Raw genomic sequence first — 20607 nt, forward strand, 5'->3', positions numbered from 1 at the left:
TCTACCCGCCTTGGTGTGCTTAACCCATTTCAGCCTATTTTCGCCTAAAAAATAGCCTCTAAAACCTAAGTCCGATTTGATAATAGACCCCCAAATCCTGAACTTTTCATAGAAATGTCAACGCCTACTAAAATAGTGATATCTCAGCCTCTGTAGAAGATAAAAACACACTTTAAAAGGCATTTGAGAGCTGACACATGTGGCTTTCCTTGTAAAAGGTGTTTATTGGTATGACAATTCAATAGCATTGTCAAATATTGCTGTAAACACAGAAAAATTTTAAAAAACTAAAAAACGTATGAAAAAACAAGCAACAAATCACTCCAAACCACTCAAATAAAATCAAAAATGTGCTCCACACTGCCCCCTTGTGTCCCCTTGCAACCATAAAAAAAAATGCAGTCCATTTACCATCAAAGGGGCAAGTGTCTAAAGTGTCAGCTAGTGTTTAGCAAACACTTACAAAAAATGTCTGTAGTGTTTTCCAAAACACTCAATGTGGACAGGCAGGTCACACTGTATGCAGCCATACACAGTTAGCCCACTGCCTACTACATCTTTTTTGTCCAGCAACAACTGGCACTCCCTGCAGAGCTTCCGCTTCTCAAACACCTTCCCGAAGTCGTGCATTGGGGGACCTGTGGCTTCTCCTGACGTGCTGGGTGCTGGGGAGGCTGCCCTGCTCGATGTGCTTGGTGCTGGGGAGGCTCCCCTGCTCTCTGGAGTGGAAGGAGAGCCAAATGGAGAGGCTGGTCTGGAAGCTGGGGACAGAGGAGGAGGAGGAGAAGGAGGAGGGATCACAGGAGGGGCCCTCCTTGTCACCGGTGTGATGAGCTCCTCCAGCAAGGTCTCCAGCCAGTCCTTGTAATGTTTGTGCCTTCCTCCAACAGACCTGGCTGCAACGTAGGCGTTGTAGCACGACACAGACAGGCCCCAGAAGAACACACGCCGCCACCATTTCTTCGACCGATGATCGAAACCATAGTATCCAATCATCTGGTCGAGGAGATCCACACCTGGAACACACATGGAACTCTGTTTACATACGTACATTTTCACTCAAATGACCTCAGTGAATATAAGCTTACAGTATTTTAATTTTTGTTTATAAAACATAAATCTGTAAAACAAACCTTTCATGTGGCTCTGGTAGTCCGCCAGGCAAGCGGGCACTACCACATCAGCCCGGTGGGTCTCATCTCTCCTCCGCCTTACAGTCCCTGTTGCGCTGGGGTCATGGTGATTGGACAAGACCATCACCGTCTTTGTGTCTTGCCACACGCAGAAGGTGAGGTCATCCTGCTGTGCCACCCGGAACTCGTGCTTCCCCAGCGCAGCCCTCTTTGTCAGGCTGTGGTCCTTCGGCAGCCCCTTCCTATTGGCCCGAAGGGTGCCACAGCCGTACAGGAAAAGGCCGTTCATCTCCTGGAGGAGTTCTACACTGGTGTAGAAGTTGTCCATATAAATGGACAGGAAGGTGCCATTGTATGGCTTGGCGAGGTCCAGCACCACGCGCTGTGCCAGGCCCGTCTGCGGCGCCGCTTCACGTCCTGTGTACACCTGGGGAGTTTGCAAGAAGAAACACAAGTCTGAGGAAGGGCCTTGGGTGCTTGAAAGGTCACTCAAATAACAACACATTACAGAATACATATTTGCATATTCTTGGTGTGCTGATTTTTTTCCTTACTTTGAAGTGCGGAACGTAGCCTGTTGAGCTCTCCGCCATCACCCAAACCTTCACGCCCCATTTGGTTGGCTGGAATGAATGAATGAATGAATGTTTATTTCACACATTACCAAAAGATGCAGGTTACATAGGCAAAATAGAGGTGAGACAATTTGATCAATCAATCAGCAGTACCTTCATTGGCAGGTATTGCCGGAAGCCAAGCCTGCCTTTGAACTTGATCATTGATTCGTCAATGCTGACTGTGCCGTTGACCTCATAGAGGTCCTGGAAGCGCTGGTTCAGGAAGTCCAGGTACCAGCGCAGTTTCCAGAGCTTATCAGCTGGGTCGCCTCGTGCGTTGTTATCTTGGAGGTGAAGGTATCTGAAGAGGTGAGAGAGGGGAGGATGGAAGAGGGGGGGTAGGGGAGGGGGGGTAATTAGACACATATTACAATATATTATAAACAATATAATGTCTTGTATATTGTATACAATATTGTATATTGTATTGTATATTATATACAAGTAGACACATCTTGGATGAAATGAAAAATTGTAGGCTATATCATTATATAGGTTAGTTACACTTGAGGGTTACAGGGTCTGTCTAAGTGCAGTGTCTGTCTTGGTGCAAAGAGTGAAGCGCATTCTCTCCACATTCCTGACAATTGAATAACAATAGGCCTACTAGGTGTTTGCCCACACACAATAGGTGTAGCAGCCGAGCCCAGCAGGGGTTTCTTACCCCAGTGTATAAGCTCGCTACAATGGCAATACTCCCACTACACCTCTAATACATTTGCAATATATTTCATTTCCCTTAGGGCATCATAACAATGGTACTAATGTTACATTTTATCTATCAAACTACTATTATTTATATAGCGCATCCTATTCAATGGGGCGCATCTATATCACGCAATGGTTATAATAACAAGGATAATATTATTGTTCTTAGCCTACCTCCAAATGGCGTCAAATCGGTCCCGGGACATATTCTGGCCGAAGTTGGTTTTGAAGATGTTTTTGGATAGCCGCCAGTACTCTCTTCGGACGGGAAGTTTCATTATCCCCATGGCGAGACACAGCCCAATGAATGTTTTCATTTCTTTCACTGTTACCGGGGTCCACTTGGCTGCTTTTTTGGCTGGGGGAATTGTGCGTCTCTGGTCGGCATATCGGTTCGTCTCCGTGACAAGACGGTCCCACATTTCCTCCGTGTAAATTTTCTCGAAAGAAAATAGAGGTGTGGAATCGGCTTGTAAGCCAACACCGCTTTTCACCCCGGGCACCCTTTTGAACGCTTTGACCGGCACAGGACGGTAACAGCGCTGCTCCGTTACCCAGTTTCCATGGAAGCCTTCGAATTGGTCCTCTTCGTCAGACTCATCGTCATCGTCATCCTGAAACATAGTTCTGACCCACTGATCTCTGTCCAAGGGCTGCCAATCGGGGTCTGTAACTGGGTCATCATTTAACTCTTCATCAACGGTGGAATGTTCGGAATATTCCGCGTCTTCAAAATCGCTTCCTTCGCTAATATTATTTTCTTCCTCCATCGCTCTAACAGATCCGCTCAAAGTGAAGAAAAAAAAAACTTTTCCTTCCCAAAACAATCCCAGAATGCATTGCGAGACCCCACGTGTGTTTTCTGAATGATTTCATTTGCCTAGAGACCGGAAATAGGCGAAAAACTACAGCTAAACTACAAATTGACGTAGACGTCATCCCGTCTTCAAAGGTATATTGACGCGAACGGCATCCCGTCTTTAAAGGGAGAATGACGCGAACGTCATCCCGTCTGAAATGGGTTAAGGAAGAGACTATAATGATCGGGGTGAAAGCTTAGGTCGGACCGGGTCACGTCCCGGGAGGGGTCGAACGACGCCGGGCATGTGAACTCGCCGACGCGGAGGAACCCGTAGAAGGCTAACAAGAACACGCATTCTAGAAGTGAATCTTGCAGGGGAGAGAAACAGCCGTCTCTCGTGCGCCCTAGAAGCTGCCGTAGCACGGGGAGAGTTATGGGACGCCTAGAGTCGGGGGCGGTCGGGAAGGCTTTGGCGATGCCCTTTAGCAGAGCTTTTATAACGGGGACGGAAAATAGACTGGGAAATTCGGGGTCGTAGCGCCTGGCGTGGAATTGGATCCCCGCCACCAAGCTACGGACGTAGGGGGGACGGAGATGGCGGACGGATACGCAGAACGTTATGAAGGCGCATACATTGGGGATCAGGATTGGGAGAACGGGGAGATTGACCGAGGCACAGAAAAAGGAGAACGACCGCCAGGCGCCGTCGTAGGCTCTGGCTGTGGAGCTGGCCAGCCCCCCCCCTGATGTAGGACTGAGTGACGTGGAGTAGCTGGGTGAGGCGGGGATCGTGAGGGGGTGCTGGGGGCCTAGGACGTGGGTCCGGACTCATGAGAGGGTGAGAGCCGAGAACGGGGGAAGCGGCATTGGAGACGCGTCGGCTGCCGGATGGAGGTTGCGGAATGCCTGAAAATTAAAACGAGAAAGGTGGTCAGCAAGGATGTTAGAGTGCCCGGGGAGGTGATGAGCAACGATGATGAAATTATGGGTGACCGTGAGCCAAGTCAGCCGCCGGACGAAAGGCATGATGTCGGGGGAGGAGGAGCGCCCTTTGTTGACTATGGCCACTGCCGCCGCATTATCGCATTTGACGGCTATGCGTTTCCTCGCCCAGGAGCGTCCCCACAGGGGGCAAGCGACCACTATGGGAAAAATCTCGAACAGAGCGGAGGACTGATCCAAGCCGGCGAACTGCTTTGGCCATGCCCCGGCGAACCATTGCCTTTGGAAGAACCCCCCAAAACCTCGGGACGGGGCCGCGTCCGTGAAAAATTTTAGATCGTCGGCTGACGAGATGACGTCGTCGTAGAAAAAGGAAATCCCGTTCCAGTCGTTTAATAGGTGGGACCAGAACTTGAGGTCGGACCGGCAGCCTTCATCGAGAGTAACCGGGTCATGGAGCTCGGGGACTGAGGATGCCAGGTCGAGTAGCCTCGAAATGAACGAGCGGCCCTGGGGAATTATGCGCATGGCGAAATTTAGATGGCCGAGAAGGGATAGGAGCTCTCGTTTTGAGATCCAGGCCGCTGCCGTGTGAGAGTGGGCTATCTCGCGGATCCGCGTTAGCTTCTCAGAGGGGAGAGAGGCATGAGTTCGGAGTCGAGGTTAATGCCCAGGAACTCGAGTGCTGCCGCGGGACCGGAAGTTTTCTCCTCTGCTAGAGGCACGCCCAGCCTTCGAAATAGTTCCTTCAGCTTGCTTAGGGAGACCGAGGGCGCTGACGGGGGGTCGACTAACAGGAAGTCGTCTAGGAGGTGGAGCACGGCGGGGACACGCACGTTGTTCAGCAGTATCCAGCATAGCGCTTCTGACAGTGAGTTGAAGATGGCAGGGCTGCTCCTGCAACCGAATGTGAGCCTAACCGCGTAAAACCTGGACTCCCATTTAACCCCGAACAGCGCCCATTGCGAGGGGTGGATGGGCATGACCTTGAAGGCATCTGAGATGTCTGCTTTGGAGAGCCAGGCGCCTCGCCCCGCGAGCTTGATGAGGTGGATGGCGTTGTCTATGTTGGCGTAATATAGCGAGAAGGGCTCGGGGGGAATGAGGCTATTTATGCTAGGGAAGGGACCGTGGCGGGGCGAGGAAAGGTCGAAAGTCAACCGTTTCTTCCCGGAATACTTGCGCGTGGCGATGCCAATTGGGCTTGTCCGGAACACCGGGAAGGGGGGGGACTTAAAAGGGCCGATTACGAATCCTTTGGAAACCTCCTTGTTGAGCAGTTGGGAGACTATCTCGGGCTCCTTCAGGGCTGATTGCGAATTTCTAGAGACGAGGTAGGTTGTAGGGGTTGTGGTTACGCCGACCTTGAAACCCTGAGAGAGGCCGGTCAGTAAGTAATCGACGAATACGCGATTGGGATGCTGGGAGAGTTCCTGGGCTAGGGCCGGGACGTCGATGGGCGTGGACGGGTGGCATTTTAGGGCCGTTGAAAGCCCGTTTTGTCCCTCTTGGTGTTGGGGCCCTGCCTCTGGGGGCGGAACTTTCGGGGGCAGATGGAGCGGGGGTGGGCGTCCCTGCAGTCGGAGCACACGTGTAGGTACGAACAATTATCGTGGGTACATGATCTGTCGTTAAAATTATTGCATGTTAACGGGTAGTATGGGACACCCACCTGGTGGCTCGAGACGGACCCGTTGGGGGCCTGCGCCGTGCGGGTCGAGCGGGGTGCGCCGTCGCGGCTGGCGGGAGGCTGGAAGGCCGCCTTTGGGCAGAGAGGCACTGTGTGCCCTGCTTCGCCGCAGGAGAAGCACGTGATCACCTGCCCTGCCCCTCCCAGCATCGTCATTATGTCACCGTCCAGGATGGACCAGTCTACCCGGGAGTTGGCTTCGGAAATGCTCAGGGCGGCCTTGTGGGAGAACGCTTTGTGGTATTGGTAGAAGACGCCCCTCCCGAACCTCAAGGCGAGATCCGTTATTAGTGCCAGATATCTGTCCAGCTCGGCTCGGCGTTCGGGGTACACTGTACAAATTACGTCGCGGAAAACTCCGAACGCGCTCGTGAACTCCGTTATGGTGAGGTCCCTGTGTAGGCGGGGGTCGGACGAACTTAGAACGCTGGTGTCCGCGCTCGTGATTTTCTTGCTGCATTCCGGTGAGGGCAGGAGAATGCTGACTAGATTGACGTCCTGGCCCTGCAGGATTTTGGACTTTAGCTTGGGAGAGATGCCGGCCGACTGGGGAATGTAACGCTTACCGAAAGTGAACTCGGGCAGCGCTGAAGCCAGGGAGAACATCTGGGCGGGAGGAGCAGGTGGCGCGCTGGGCTGGGCTGAGGCCGCCGCCGGTTGGAAGGGCCACATCTGAGCAGGTGGCGCGCTGGGCTGGGCTGAGGCCGCCGCCGGTTGGAAGGGCCACATCTGGGCGGGAGGAGCGGGTGGCGCGCTGGGCTGTGCTGAGGCCGCCGCCGGTTGGTAGGGCCAAAATGGGTACGGTGTGGCGGGTAGGGCAGGCAGCGTGCTGGGCTGCGCTGCGCCCGCCGCTGGTTGCCTGGGAAGGAATGGGTGAGTGGGAGGGGCGAGGAGCATGCTGGGTTCCGCTACTGCTGCCGCCGGTGGATAAGGCATGGGGGTTGGGTAAGGCATGGGGGTTGGGTCTGCGGGCACTGCTGGTTGTATGGGCACCGCCTGCTGGACTGGTGGCTGCGCTGGGCGCATGGCCTCCAGGCAAGCCTGGAACCCGCTAAGGGTCTCTGCTATAGAATGCATGGCTGCGGCCAGCCCCCCCCCCTGCCGCCTGGGCGGGGCCGGGGGGCCTGCCGCGGCGGGTGGGAAGCCTGAGGGGATTTGCGGAGCTGTTGGCCTGCCATGTGCCTCAGGCGGGGCGGCTGAGCTCCTCGCGGGAATTTGAGCGGCGTTATTGATTTTCGCGACGATTTTTGGCCCTAATGGCCTGCCGTATGCTTTGGCTGGGGCTGCTGCGCTCCTCACGGGGGCGCGCGTTTGCTTCCCTCCGCGCCCCCGAGTGCTCGTGCCCGGGCCCGGAGCGCTCTCCACTTCGTCCCTTGCGCGACTGCGAGTTGCTACTTGTCCTCGTGACTTGGCACCGTTTGCTTTCTTTCCTCGGCCGCGCGCTCTACCTCCTCTGCGCGCCGGCCCCGCTTGTCTTCCCCTGGCGATGAGGTCCCCCGTCTGAGATGCGTTTGGTGCTGCCGAAGCCTGCTGCCGTCCGCTTGCCTGTTGCAGCCCGTGCCCGGGCGTGGATGGTTCGACGGGCAAGTCCTCGTCGGAGCTGGATGCCTCGTGCTCGAACTGGTACTGCGCTTCGAAGTCTTCGTTTTCACTGCCCGACATGGTGCAGGAGCGAACGGTGAGTGGTCTCGTTAGTGCGGATGGCTGGTATAAATGCGGATGGCTTGATAGCAGGATCTGGAGGAATGGGCAGCTTGAGAGGTGAAACGCGGCTTCCAGAGAAGGAATTGGATCAGCTTAGTGCAGCGGCTAGAGGGCAGGGAACAAGGGCTGTGGTGCGCTCGGCGTGGCTATAAATACTGCCACGTCATAGCCTCGGTACTGACGACATTAACGCCGTCACCTAGGCAAGTGCGTCACTACTGCACTGACGACATTAACGCGTCACTCTGGGATTACTGCACTTGTTGTCACGCTAGGATTACATGTGATGCTGAGGTCGCTATGTTTCTAGATTACATGTGGCGTGAGGCAGCGTGTCTGGTCTTCATCTTGAAACTAGGTCGAGACCATCATATGTACACTCTGCAGTGACATGTCTTCTGTGTGAGAGAGCTCAAGAAGGGGGGGGGGGGGGGGGGGCGGTGGTGTGCTTGTGTGTGTGTGTGTGGGGTGCGGGGGGTGTGTGTGTGTGTCCGCGCAGGATTGACACACACACATCCATGATAGTACATTTCTTCTTCATAACACAAAGCATATTTCAAACTGCATTTTCATAATTGGTTAGAAAAAACATTACATAGAAATATATCTCAACCAAGTTGCTTAATGTTCATGAGTAATATGGGAGCCAGTATATTACTTCAAACTTTTAAACAATGGTCTGTTATAAGCTCTGACGGGAAACTTACTCCCGTCTTCATGTTTACAGATAGCACGGCCACCTGCAAGGTCGAAATACGTCAGTTCTTACGTGGTTCTTACACAGCACTTGATACTAAAATAAGGCCGTCTTTGTTCTAAGCTAGACCTCAAGAGCTTTTTTGGTGGGAACTGCAGATTACATAATTCAGTGCTTTTCTCACACTAACTGTTCTCAATTGCACATGGGCACATGGGCAGCTTCTCAACATCAATCCCAAACACATGGGTTGTATGCAATCACATATGATCACCCTATTGATTAGAATTTGGGCCGTTTGTAAACATCAATACTATGTAAACACCGAACATGCACAAAGAACGATGAGACTCTCTTCTATCATCTGCAAAAAAAAGTTTATTGATACCATTTTCCGTTCTTTAGTTATGAGCCGGAGAAGATAGGTTGTTTTGAGCAAAAAGACACGTTTCAAATTAGAAGCTGAGTTATTCCGCCTTTTGTGAAATGAAGCATTTCAAGCACATTCACTGAGTCTGAAGCTAATATTTTCTGATGTAGTGACGTGGTGTAGTTGTGTGGTGCCCTGTGTGCCCCACCCCCCTCTCCCCCCCTCAGCTGCAAACTCCTCCCCACACTAACACACAGCCTAACACGCACCCAGTCTATTTTCGGAGCGCTCCGTTTTTGTGCGGCGGCTCCCAGCGCGACACGGAAATGCCAAACCGGACTGCAGGGAAAGGTTTGGCCCTTCGGCGTCGGGTGCTGCCTTTCTGGCGGCTAATCGTGTGGAGAAACTATGCAGACAGACAGACAGAGACAGAGAGGCTCAGTTGTGGGCGCGGATTGACTGCTGTTTGCTGCAGACAGAGCCATCTATATGGCTCTGGCTGCAGCATGAGCGGTTTCTCTTTCATCATGGGGCTTTTTCCTGCTGTTTTCCGGACCTTTCTCTAATCTGGAGAGCACTGTCGCCACCTAATGAGTCCGTAAAATAGGTTATACACCTTCAATAGCTACAATATTTGTACAGGAGATGCCTGAGGCTTTGATCCACATCCCACCGTCAAAAAACGCAATTGACGAACATACTCGTCCTTGGCACTCTACGTTACTAAACGAATTGACGAACATACTCGTCCTTGGCACTCAATGAGTTAAGAGCACATGATGCCCTACGTATAGGGTGCGGCGACCCTGGTCTCATATAAATGGTCTTGAAAATGGTCTCGCATTTGTCTGGTCTTGGTCTTGGCCTCGCCCGCCCTCGGTCTTGGTCTTGTCTCGGTCTCGCCCCCCCTCGGTCTTGGTCTCGTCTCGGTCTCGCCCCCCTCGGTCTTGGTCTTGTCTCAGTCTCGCCCCTCCTCGGTCTTGGTCTTGTCTCGGTCTCAGATTAGGTGGTCTTGACTCCAACACTACCAGAGACCTTTAACATAGATAGACACCCCAACTTCCAGTCACTTCCTGTATCTGTGCCACGTTTCGCCACTGCAGTTTCATACCATTGACAGACAGCCAAACACAAGCTGATAACCACGCCCATTTAGGAAACCGGAAGAGTACCAGTTCTTACAATTGGCGGAGCCTGGACGGTGCGTCCATCTAATATTAAAGGTCTCTGGCTGTACTTGTTCTTCCAGGAAGAGTTTCCACCCTGAGTGTTCAAAATGGCCGCTGAGAGAATAGGGTTCATGAGGAATTGTGACATTATTGAGACTTTATATATGTGTCATTTCTGCTTTTCGTGGGCAGAGGAGATTCCCAGTGATGAGGACGAGGTCAACGAGAACCGCAACGCCATGCAGCAGCAGTCCAGCCCATCGGCCGGCCCGGGGGGCGACGAGGACGAGGACGAGGATGAGGACGATGATGATTACTGGGATGGGGAGGGCCTGGATGGGACGCCGCTGGAGGAGTACAGCACACCTCTGGACTACGACAACGGAGAGGATGAATACCAGTTCTTCACTGCTGCCCTGCTCAGTAAGCACCCACACACGCAGTGGTGTAGTGCAGAGTAGATTATTATTATTGATTATTATTACTTATTTTTCAGACACTTATTTTTCTACTGCCAGATTCCACCAGGAAGCGTTGCATTACAGCCGCCGGAGGTAGTCGAAGTCTGTGTAGTGAACACCTGTGTCCATCAGTCGCGCCTCCGAAGCGGCTCCCCGCTCTGCTCCGCTAAACATATGTGCCCTGCCCTGTGTATTTTCGCTTCTCTCTTTGAGTTGCGTCAAGCAAAAATTCACGAGAATAATAAAATAGAGCATCCTGTTGATTAAACAAATAAAACCTGTTATATATGTCAAGAGAGAAACATTCACACATGGGGGGGGGGGGGGGGGGGTAGCCATCTTTCTATACGAGGGATCATCAGCCGAGCAGCATTTTGGTAAACAAACCGCGTCACTGGGTGGCGACGGCAATGGAACCCTATGGAGTCCAAGTGGCGTGAGGCTTGTGTGTCTGACTCTAGCCGGCTAACTCTGTTTACATTTTAAAAACTGCGACAGTTCACACAACTTTAACATGGCATGCATATATTATACATCAAACTCTTGAGCTAATTCTGCTCTCACTCAGAAAGTCAAAATATAAGCAATGTGATGTATAGTTTTTGAGATATTAACGTTTGTTTGGCACAACTCATACTATTAACTGCCGCTGGGTTCTGCATTTCTGGGTGGCAAGTGACGTCACGCTGATTCGTCCTATATAATACATCCCTCAATTAATGCTTCCATTATTTTGGCAGCTACTTGGGTTCTAATTAACTTAGTGAGTTTTTTTTTTTTTTTGTATAAATTAACTAAATTCAGTAATCTTCAGGTTATGGTAGCCTAATTGTTTCCATTGTTACATTTGTAGCCTATAATTCAATCACTCATTTGTTTTTGTAGACACCAATAATGACTGGCCAGCAAAAGTAGTTTAAAGTAGTAAGTAGTTAAAGACTATTTCAAATCCTATGGGGGGGGACATAAATTACAGTCTACCCACTGTAGTAGAAGGAGGGATGTACAGTAGATTGTGGCCCACAGAGCTCTGCTGCTTCCTCCCTCTCACTCACTAACGTTATATTAACAACTTCATTCTTTTATCAGATTACAGAAAAGCTCATGTTAAACAAAAGGAAGAAAACACCAAGCCTAAACAGGCGGCATTCTGATGTCAACTTCATTTTGCTCTCAAAATGCACCAAATTGATGCATTTTACGTTAAAATCCTACACACACGCACACGCGCACACACACACACACACACACACACACACGTACGTCTCTCTCGCTCTCTCTCTCACACACACACACACACACACACACGTACGTCTCTCTCTCACACACAGACACACACACTCTAACCCTGTGTGTGTGTGTGTGTGTGTGTGTGTGTGTGTGCAGGGGTGCAGAACACGGATGCAGGCTGGTACCAATCCCTGACTGCTCCCCTCAGTGATGACCAGAAGAAGCAGCTGCAGGAGATCTACAGCCTGTCACAGCAGAGGAGGAGCACCGCCGCCAAGGGCCAATGGTGAGACAACAGACAGGACTGTGGACCAATGAGGAGAGAGAGAGGCATTGATTAGCCAATCAGGAGAGGAGAGAGAGATGGACAAAGATAAGTGGCAACAACGGAAGTCCAAAATGCTTGATTGTCACGTGACTGACGTAGCTCCATTCTAGCTCCAGTCTAGCATCAACCTACTGTAGAGTGGACCTTCAAGGATAGTTCCAGGAAGTACGTGGCGGGCCGTTTGAATGCATAAAAAAATGCTATAATAATGCTGATAATATACAATTTGATTCTTTAAATGTCTTACCCTTTCAAAGTACATCACAAATGGTCCGTTCTGCTGCAACTCTACAGCACTGCTTAACCTTCCTACCCTCCTCCTTTTATATAGCACCCTCAGGACACAATCTGTCCTTAAGGCAGTGGTTCTCAGCCTTTTTGAGCAATATAATTCACAGACTTTGTTGTGAGCAGTTTCATGTAGGAACTATTTTCTTTTGCAGTCTCATGTAGGAACTAGCTAACAGCTAGCGGGTGTAGTTCGGTCAAAAGAAAATAGTTCCTCCATGAAACTGCTCATAACAAGGTCTGTGGATTATCTTGAGTAACGGGGTCATGATTTCTGGAAAGAGACATTGCTGTTGAGTTTTTCAAATGTATTTATTTGGCACTTTGAGCACCACAAGCAGAGTGCCATCCAGTTACATTGTATTGGAGAGAAGGCAGAAACTCTGCGGCCGATATCTCCAAAACTCAGGCAACTAACACAACACGATATAGATGGATAAATAGCACTACTAGCGAGAGGGAAAATATCTATTTTGGATTTTAGGGTGAGCTGTTCCTTTAACTGTAGCAGTCAGGAGAACAGACAGACTAGAGGACTATTTGCCAAAGAGAGAGAGAAGTAACTAATCCAAACAGTGGAGAAGGTTCAGCTCGTTAAACCCAAGGGTGAAACATGGATGACTGTGGTTGGGTTTCTATCGACCTGTTTTTATGCAAATTTTCAATTTGTGCATAAAAAACCTGAGTGGAAACGCTGCAAAAAAAATAAAAAATATTGCAAAAACGTTTTCATGCTTGGGCAGGTGGAAAGGTTTGGTCCGTCTTGAACTAACATATTCCTCTCTCTTCTTTTCATTGAAAACAAGGCCAGGTCGAAACCTGGCATAGGGCCGGTGTGCTCAGTAAAGTGCAGAACTCTGCCAAGGTGTATTGAGTCATTTGTGTTCAGTCTACTTTAGTGCACATCAACTGTAGTGTGCCTGTGCTGTAGTGTAGCCTATGTGGGTTAATAATCCTGGGTTTAAGCTTCATTAACATGAAGTGCCAGATTTATGGTTAATTTAGTAATATATATTACTAAATATATATTAGTACCGGTAATATATATTACTAATATATATTAGTAATATATATATATACGTGTAGGCTAGGTGTTTTTTGCAATTAATTCGTATATCATTAATAATTGGGATTATTGTAAATATTAGGATAGGTGAGATCAGATGACTGCTTACCATGTAAAAGCTTTAATAACACTGGCATTGAGGGTCATAGTGTTATTAAATATTGTACATGGTATGCAGTCATCTGATGTCCCCTCCCCTAAACGTTACATGTCATGACTTGCTGCTTGGCAGAGATCTGTGCTCGAGCACATTGCCTCGTGTTTCACTGTAAACGAGTAGGCTATTGTGACAAGCAAACTTTTTCAGTGAAACAAGTTCGCTTGTCACACAATACTCGTTGGAGTTATTTGAGGGCATGTATGTTTATCGTTCACGTTCGCTAACCTGTCGGTCTTTAAACTCTTTGAACAGGTCGGGGTGCCTGTCGGCAAGATGTGTTCGATGTGTTTGAGCCTTTCGCTTTGGTCGCGTTGAAGCACCTTTTACACACTGGTTTCGATGTGTCCACAGGCTTGCCTTCGCTGTCGGCAACGTATACAAAATATTTCCATATTTCGCTTCGTGCATCTGCTTTTTCTACAAGCGTTGGGCGGCTTGCAAGACTCAGAAGAAAGCCGCTGCCATTTTCGCTGTGTCTGTCCTGTGTGTCGGGGTGCTGCAGTGAGGACTGAAGGACTGACTAGAGAGCGAGCAGAGAGGAAAGGGGGGAAAGTCGGCACGCCCACACATGAAGCAGACAGACTTTTTTCACTTTTCACCAGTCACCATTGGTTCAAGGCAACGTCGTGTTGCCTTCAAGTGAACTGGGACACAGGCTCTCAACTTTAATGCCGCAGCGTCCTCCTTGTAACGAGCTAGCCACAATATTAGCCAGAGGTGCATTACCGCCACCTACCGGACTGGAAAGTGGAAAGACATTACATCGCCTGAATCCGTGCTCAAATGCGGCGAGCGGCGACTGAGTGGAATGTAAGGGCCCTGCTGTGCATGCTGCACACCGGCCCCAAAAATCCAACTGTTACTTATTCCTTCTCAAACTACTTTCTACAAGTGCTACTCTACTCCTTCAAAAAGTCGTAGCGGTCATAGATTGTGTTGTAGTTGATTTTTCTACTGTTGACCAAATGTTATATTGTAAGTCGCTTTGGATAAAAGCGTCTGCCAAATGACGTAATGTATGTAATACAAAAAAGTCGGCCGTATCGATAAAAGGTAAATGAGATAAATGCAGTGAAAACAGTTTAAGCAAATCTTCCGTTGTCTCCATTCTAATACCACACAGTTTCATGTTGACATGTCGGCATAGCCTACACTAAATACGGCCACAATTGTAAGGTAAATAATGGTAAATAAGCAGCACAATTTTTAGACCGCCATGGTGTGTTTAAACGGAAGAAGACTGGGATTAATGTTAATGTGACTCACTTCTAGAATTTAGATTTTATTCACTTACTAACTGCTTCATGGATTATAACGTTATGCTTGCCGAGTTGAAGAGTGGCACCTGGTAATCCAGAAATTGCATTTATGGTCTACCTTTGTAGATCATCAAGAAACTTAAATAATAATGTTAGATGTGTTTCATAGAGCTTGGTCACTGCCTGCCTGCAAGACGACATGTAGGCTATCCGGTCTGGCAACAGATCAGCAGAGGCAGACAGCCTCAAACACGAGGTGATTGACAGCTCTATAATTCGCATAATAGCAGTGGATGGAAACGCGCATCATTTTCTTTTTCCGATTTTCTGAAAATTCTGTTAAAATTTGCGATATACTTTGATGGAAACCCAAGTTGTGAGATTTTCCTTCCCCAATGTTAAATCCTTTTCCCATGCAACAGCCACTGTTACGCCGTAATGCCAATGATACTGTATCTGGCAACATGCTAGTTAGCATTAGCAACTGCTAGTGCAACTTTACGTTTCAAAACAATACAGTAGCCTACACTTAAACACATACCACACAGGTGTTTTATAGGTTTAATGTTTAAAATACTGAACATTTAACTCAAGTGTGTTTCCTACTGATGTGAGGAGCCATAGAAGATCAAAATTTCGAATTTTCTGACATCTCTGAAACGCAGCACGAGACCATTAGCCTAGATGTCAGTGAAGACCAGATTATGGACTAAGATGCTGGCCGAACGGAGAGTGTTTTTGACCAAGCGTACTGTTCCATTCAACTTGCTGTGTTTTCAGAGCCCAGAGGAGCCAGAGGCAGAGACTACAGGGTGGATAGAGAGAGGAGCTGGTCTGACCTGAAGCCAACTGGATTAATTCAGAAGAGGAACAGATTCAGACCAGATCAGACTTCATGATCCCAACAAAACCAGGTTGCAGGATACCATCGGAACTGGACTACGCAGCAGAGACTGTTTCAGCATGACACCAGTCCAGGACCTGGTACACTGTACAGACTATTCCTATCACCAGGACAGGACCGTGTGTGTGTGTGTGTGTGTGTGTGTGTGTGTGTGTGTGTGTGTGTGTGTGTGTGTGTGTGTGTGTGTGTGTGTGTGTGTGTGTGTGTGTGTGTGTGTGTGTGTGTGTGTGTGTGTGTGTGTGTGTGGACTCCAGAGAAAGGTCTGCATTATAAATATATATATTATCATCGACCAGCAAAATTCATTTATGTTCTTGTACAGTGCAGTCCTTTGGTCTGTGACTCAGTAAATGTTTGTGTGTGTGTGTGTGTGGGGGGGCGCACACGAGCCTAGAAATAGGAGTGTACACATGACTGTGTGTGTGTGTGTGTCGTCTTATGTACTATATACACTGTCTTCGTCTCTATAGCCCAACACTTTTGCTCATCTCATGAAGAGAGGGCAGCGGTGTGTCTGCCTCGTTTGGACACAGACTCTGGATGGACTGGACTGCTGAGGTCAAACGGTTGTGATCACACACATCTGAAATGTCAAATGGGTCAGAGATCTTGGGAGAAGTTTTTTTGTTTTTGTAACGGTTTTCAGAACTAACTTAAGAAAATCATAAAAGTTAATGTAATTTCTTTATAGGTTCTTCTTGTTATTCCTTTGTTTCTTCCTTCCTACTTTCTAGAGCTGCAGCAATTAGTCGATGGACAGAAAATTAATCAACTATTTTGATCATCGTATATCGAACATGTCTGTGCGTGCGTGCGTGTGTGTGTCTGTCCGTCCGTCCGTATGTCTGTCTGTCTGTGTTGTGTGTTTATCGCCAAACAAAGTTTGTGGATGGCTCTCTGTCTAACGTTAGCAAATTACTTAAAATAAGAAGTGAAATTTAATCCGTTGTAAGTGCACGGAGAAGCCATTTTGGCCTGTCTTGTTTCTCTCATTGGCCAGCAGACGTTTTCATGCCAAAATGGTGGTAGCGCTATTGTCTAAAAGAATAGCCTACATAAATACAATGTACTTCAATCCTTCCATGTACGAAATGGTAAATACATCAAATTCAATTTATAGAATAGAATAAAACAGAACAGAGGCTCAAAATGGGGTCCGGGGATGCCCAGGGGCCCTTGAGGGGGTTCCAGGGGGTCCCCACCAAAGAGGGGATCCCCCCCCCCATTACAATTCCATCCACAATGACAGAAGGTATGACAATTTTGGTCATGGGTTTCATACACTTCGTGTAATAAAACATCTAAAAGCAAAAAATCTCATTACATGGGGACCCCGGGACAGAATCTTGTCAAATGGGGGTCCGTTAGTCTCTTAGAACAGACGAGTTGACTTCCGCAATTTTCAAATGCTTCCGCCATACCGTCTGTACTTCGTGGGGGAGAATCATGCACCAACCGGAATGGGAAGCAGAAAGGCGGGTCTTCCGCTCATTAGTCCAATCAGAATTTATTTAAGGCGGGTCTTCTGCTCATTAGTCCAATCAGAATTTTTTCCCGTGGACACACGTGTCGTGATTGGTCGGATTTTGTCGAACTTCCTTCCAGTCTGAAGGTTTTTTTCCCAAATTCCTTGTGCATGTTCTGGGGGTGTAACGTACAGACTGTATAGCTGCATTCGCCGGATGTAGATGAGACAGTCTGTTTTAAGAGACTAGGGGTCCTTGGTCTAATTTGTGTCAGTTTAGGGGTCCTTGACATGAAAAAGTTTGAGAAGCACTGGTCTAAAGCATACAGTTGTCAACTCTTGTCTTCCATACGCTTTGATAGCTAGCTTGATCAGCTAGCTAATTCTTTCTGCCATGTCAGAAAATGGACAGAATTATAAACCTATAGGCTAGATGTAACGCTATGTCCATTGCAATGTTTTTGAGATCACCTGGGAATGCGCTGCACGCACACTAGTCAGGAGGACATGAGAACATGGCAGTAAGGATGCAAGTATTGCATCCATTTAACCCAGTACGCCTGGAATCTGCGTACCTACAACTCAAATCAAGGACCCCTAAACTGACAAATTAGACCATAGACCCCCATTTCATAAGATATTTTATTACAGAAATGCATGAAACCCATGACCATCTATCGTTTTGTTACTTATGGATCAAATTATAGTGAGATATATATATATATATTGCTGGGGACCCCTGGGGGCTCGCTGTTCTCGCTTTGAGAACCCCTAACTTAACAGTTGGGTTTTTTTTTTTGTCACTGGGTTGTGGAGTGCACACAACCCATCTGACAGAGACTGACAGCTGAAATGGTTTGGGAGTGATTAATGTAAATGAGGAGCTATTGTCCACTCCCCCCTTACCTGGCTGCCTAGGTGTGAAAAACTCCCAACTTTGAGGGCAGATGTCTCAGCTTCTTGCTTTTCTGAGTGTGAACATTCAAATAAGCATATCTCCTTCATTTTTTTCTCAGATTACAATGTGTGACACATCATTTGAAAGCTTAGTCTGCAGTTTCAGAATCTGTAAAAAAAAAAAAAAAAAAACTGCCTACTTCTGGGTCGAAACGCCAGGACCTGTCACATTATTTTAAAGAAGAAAGTCAGAATTATCCGATTCCAGCTTCTAAAATGTGAATACTTTCTGGTTTCTTTACTCCCGACAGTAAACTGAATATCGTTTGGTTGTCAACAAAACATACAAGGACGTCATCTTGGGCTTTGGGAAACACTGATCGAGATTTTTCACCATTTTATAGAGACCGAACACTCGGTTAATCAAGAAGATAATCGACAGATTAATGGATAAGGAAAATAATGGTTACTACTTTCCATCACTCCTTTACCTTTCTTCATTTTGAGATCCTTTGATCATTCTTCTAAGCATGGTGGGAATTACATGGAGGGTTCTGGTTCTAATGGCTCATTTCCACCACATTTTACAGCCCTGCACAACTCGCCCACAACTGGTCGTCATAGCGACCGCATATCTGACCTCCGCCTATAGCCGAAGTAGGCTATAACGTTAAAATTAAATCCATACACAGAACTTTTAAACCGTTTCTGAAATACTGGTGCCTCCAAATGACGTACAGTGTACATGGGCAAATGTGACAATTGGCCAGGAGAATGTATATCACTTTGTTAGTCAAACTCACATGCGCTGCGCGAGGGACGGGGGTTGCGCTACAGAGTGAAGCCTCTACCCCGGCGGCCTCACCAGGCAAGACCGCGGCTTCACCAAAGCCCCGCCTGCGGCCTAGTGGAGTCGACGCTGCACTCAACTACAAGGGCTTCCTGAGCAGCGGACTTTTTCTCTTTCAAAACAATTGAAACCCACCGCCATGTTAAAGCTGAGTAAGGAGATCCGATTTTATTTCACCAAGAGGCGAAGGCAGCAACACAAAAGACTGATGGAAATAACATAACAGAAGAACTAAACTGGTATGCAGCATTGCATTGACAGTCAGTAGATAGCTTAGCTCAATGGTAGAAAGAGTAAACACGATTCTGCCCGACCAATCAGTCGTCTACAATGTTTTCACGTCACTGTATGAACCCGGGTTCACAGCGCTAGAACCTCAACAGAGCAGGGACCAAAAGCAGCACGACTCAACCCCGACTCAACCCGGGCTGTCCACGTTTTTGGGTGGAATGAGACAAAAATGCGAGACGAGCTGGGCGGGGCCGCGTTGATACCAGCGGTGGAAATGGGCCATAAGTTTCACTTTGACTTGTCACCATGGGGCATCGGTTAGGATGCAGAAATATAATGTGTCCAAACAGGTTTGGGTCCAGGTGAAAGTATTTATTGGTCCAGCAAACAATATTTGGGCAATGAGGAAAACACAGAAGCTGCCCTTTAAGCTGGAAGACACAAACAACATAGGATTAGGAAAAGATAAAGTAAATTTAGCCCATGTAAACTCAAAAGTTAAAAGTTATCCATCAACTAAAGATACAAATAATGAAATAAGGATATAGAACATGTAAAGAATAAGGATCTAAAACTAATGGAGTAAATCATAAGTTTCTTACCAGTGCTGTCTGTGCAATGTGCCGCCCCATGCATTGGTGTGTAAGGAATGAAGGAAACTGAGGAGTGCAGATTTAAATAGGAGGGAGGGAACTCAGGTGAAATGAATGGGGACAATCAGTGAGGGAACCAACAGGTGAACAAAATAACTAATTGGTGAGGAGTGAGGTAAAGGAAGTGAACTGGGTGAGGAGAGGAAGTGGAAAAACTAAAAGGAATCTTCAGAACAGCCTCTGTTGCCGCTCCCTCTGGCCATGATGCCCTGAGATCCCTAAGCCCACCTTGGCAGTGCCCTGCTAGCAGCCTGCTACTGTCAGTTGCTTTAAAAGTGTCAGTGGTCTCCGTTTATTGTAACCTGCCCTATGCAAAGGATGTGTAATTGGCTCATTTTAACACATTTAAAAAAAAATCACTCATCAAGATGTTTATAGATCAGCCTTTGTACCCTGGCATGTGGCCTTGTGCCCTAAAAAATATGCCACGCCGAAGGCCAAATGGCCTTGCCCCTAAAATGACAAAATTCACACCCTGCTTCTAAGATCAAAAGGAAACAAGGCAAGTAAGAAGGAAGCAAGGTGAGAAGATTTGCTTCACTTCTTTCTCTCTCCCTATCTTTTTCTTTCTCTTTAATTCAATAATTATTTTTGTAAATTCATTCTCCACCCACTAAAGATATTGAATATTGGCACAAAATATCATGAATCGGCAGTTTCAATGCAAACAAATCCGTATCGGCCTCCAAAACCCCATATCAGTTGAACCCATCGACAGCTCAGTGGTTGAACCGTAGTTATGAGTGTGTTTCTAAGTCAAACATGTTTTTATCAATTTGTCACAGGGTGGTGCATTTGTTCCCGAGACGCACGGTGACGAGACGAGACAAGACGGGACACTTAAAGGAAGGCTTTGCCGATTTTCAACCCGCTTTGTATCATTATGATCTCGGTAATATAAAGCAGATGGACAGTGCTTACCTTCTCTATATGTTTTCTGCATCGAGTAATCCACATTTGCCTGCCTGCAGAAACTCCGCTCC

General features: G+C 47.9%; 2 protein-coding genes across 7 annotated transcripts in view; one reads left to right on the plus strand and one right to left on the minus strand.

Moving 5' to 3' along the window:
* Window positions 1–16136, plus strand: part of ipo8 (importin 8) — a gene marked incomplete at its 3' end in the record, with an annotated part of 104603 nt that extends 88467 nt beyond the window's left edge. For 3 of the 6 annotated variants that reach the window (XM_083657933.1, XM_083657934.1, XM_083657936.1), the window contains 3 exons: window positions 10025–10255; window positions 11680–11809; window positions 15405–16136. In XM_083657933.1, coding sequence (XP_083514059.1) covers window positions 10025–10255; window positions 11680–11809; window position 15405 — 362 coding nt within the window. Of the gene's footprint in view, window positions 1–10024; window positions 10256–11679; window positions 11814–15404 lie in introns of those variants that run through there. The other 3 variants (XM_083657932.1, XM_083657935.1, XM_083657937.1) reach the window with 1 other exon arrangement.
* LOC310791161 (uncharacterized protein) lies at window positions 335–3081 on the minus strand (the record flags this gene model as incomplete). The annotated part of the gene is made up of 3 exons (XM_083652854.1): window positions 335–1016; window positions 1134–1425; window positions 2791–3081. 3 exons carry the CDS (start codon window positions 3079–3081, stop codon window positions 460–462), a joined length of 1140 nt encoding a protein of 379 aa, XP_083508980.1. The 3' UTR covers window positions 335–459.
* Window positions 16137–20607: the final 4471 nt, after the last annotated feature.

Source organism: Poromitra crassiceps (assembly GCF_964638095.1).
Source record: "Poromitra crassiceps genome assembly, chromosome: 2".
Taxonomy (NCBI): domain Eukaryota; kingdom Metazoa; phylum Chordata; class Actinopteri; order Beryciformes; family Melamphaidae; genus Poromitra; species Poromitra crassiceps.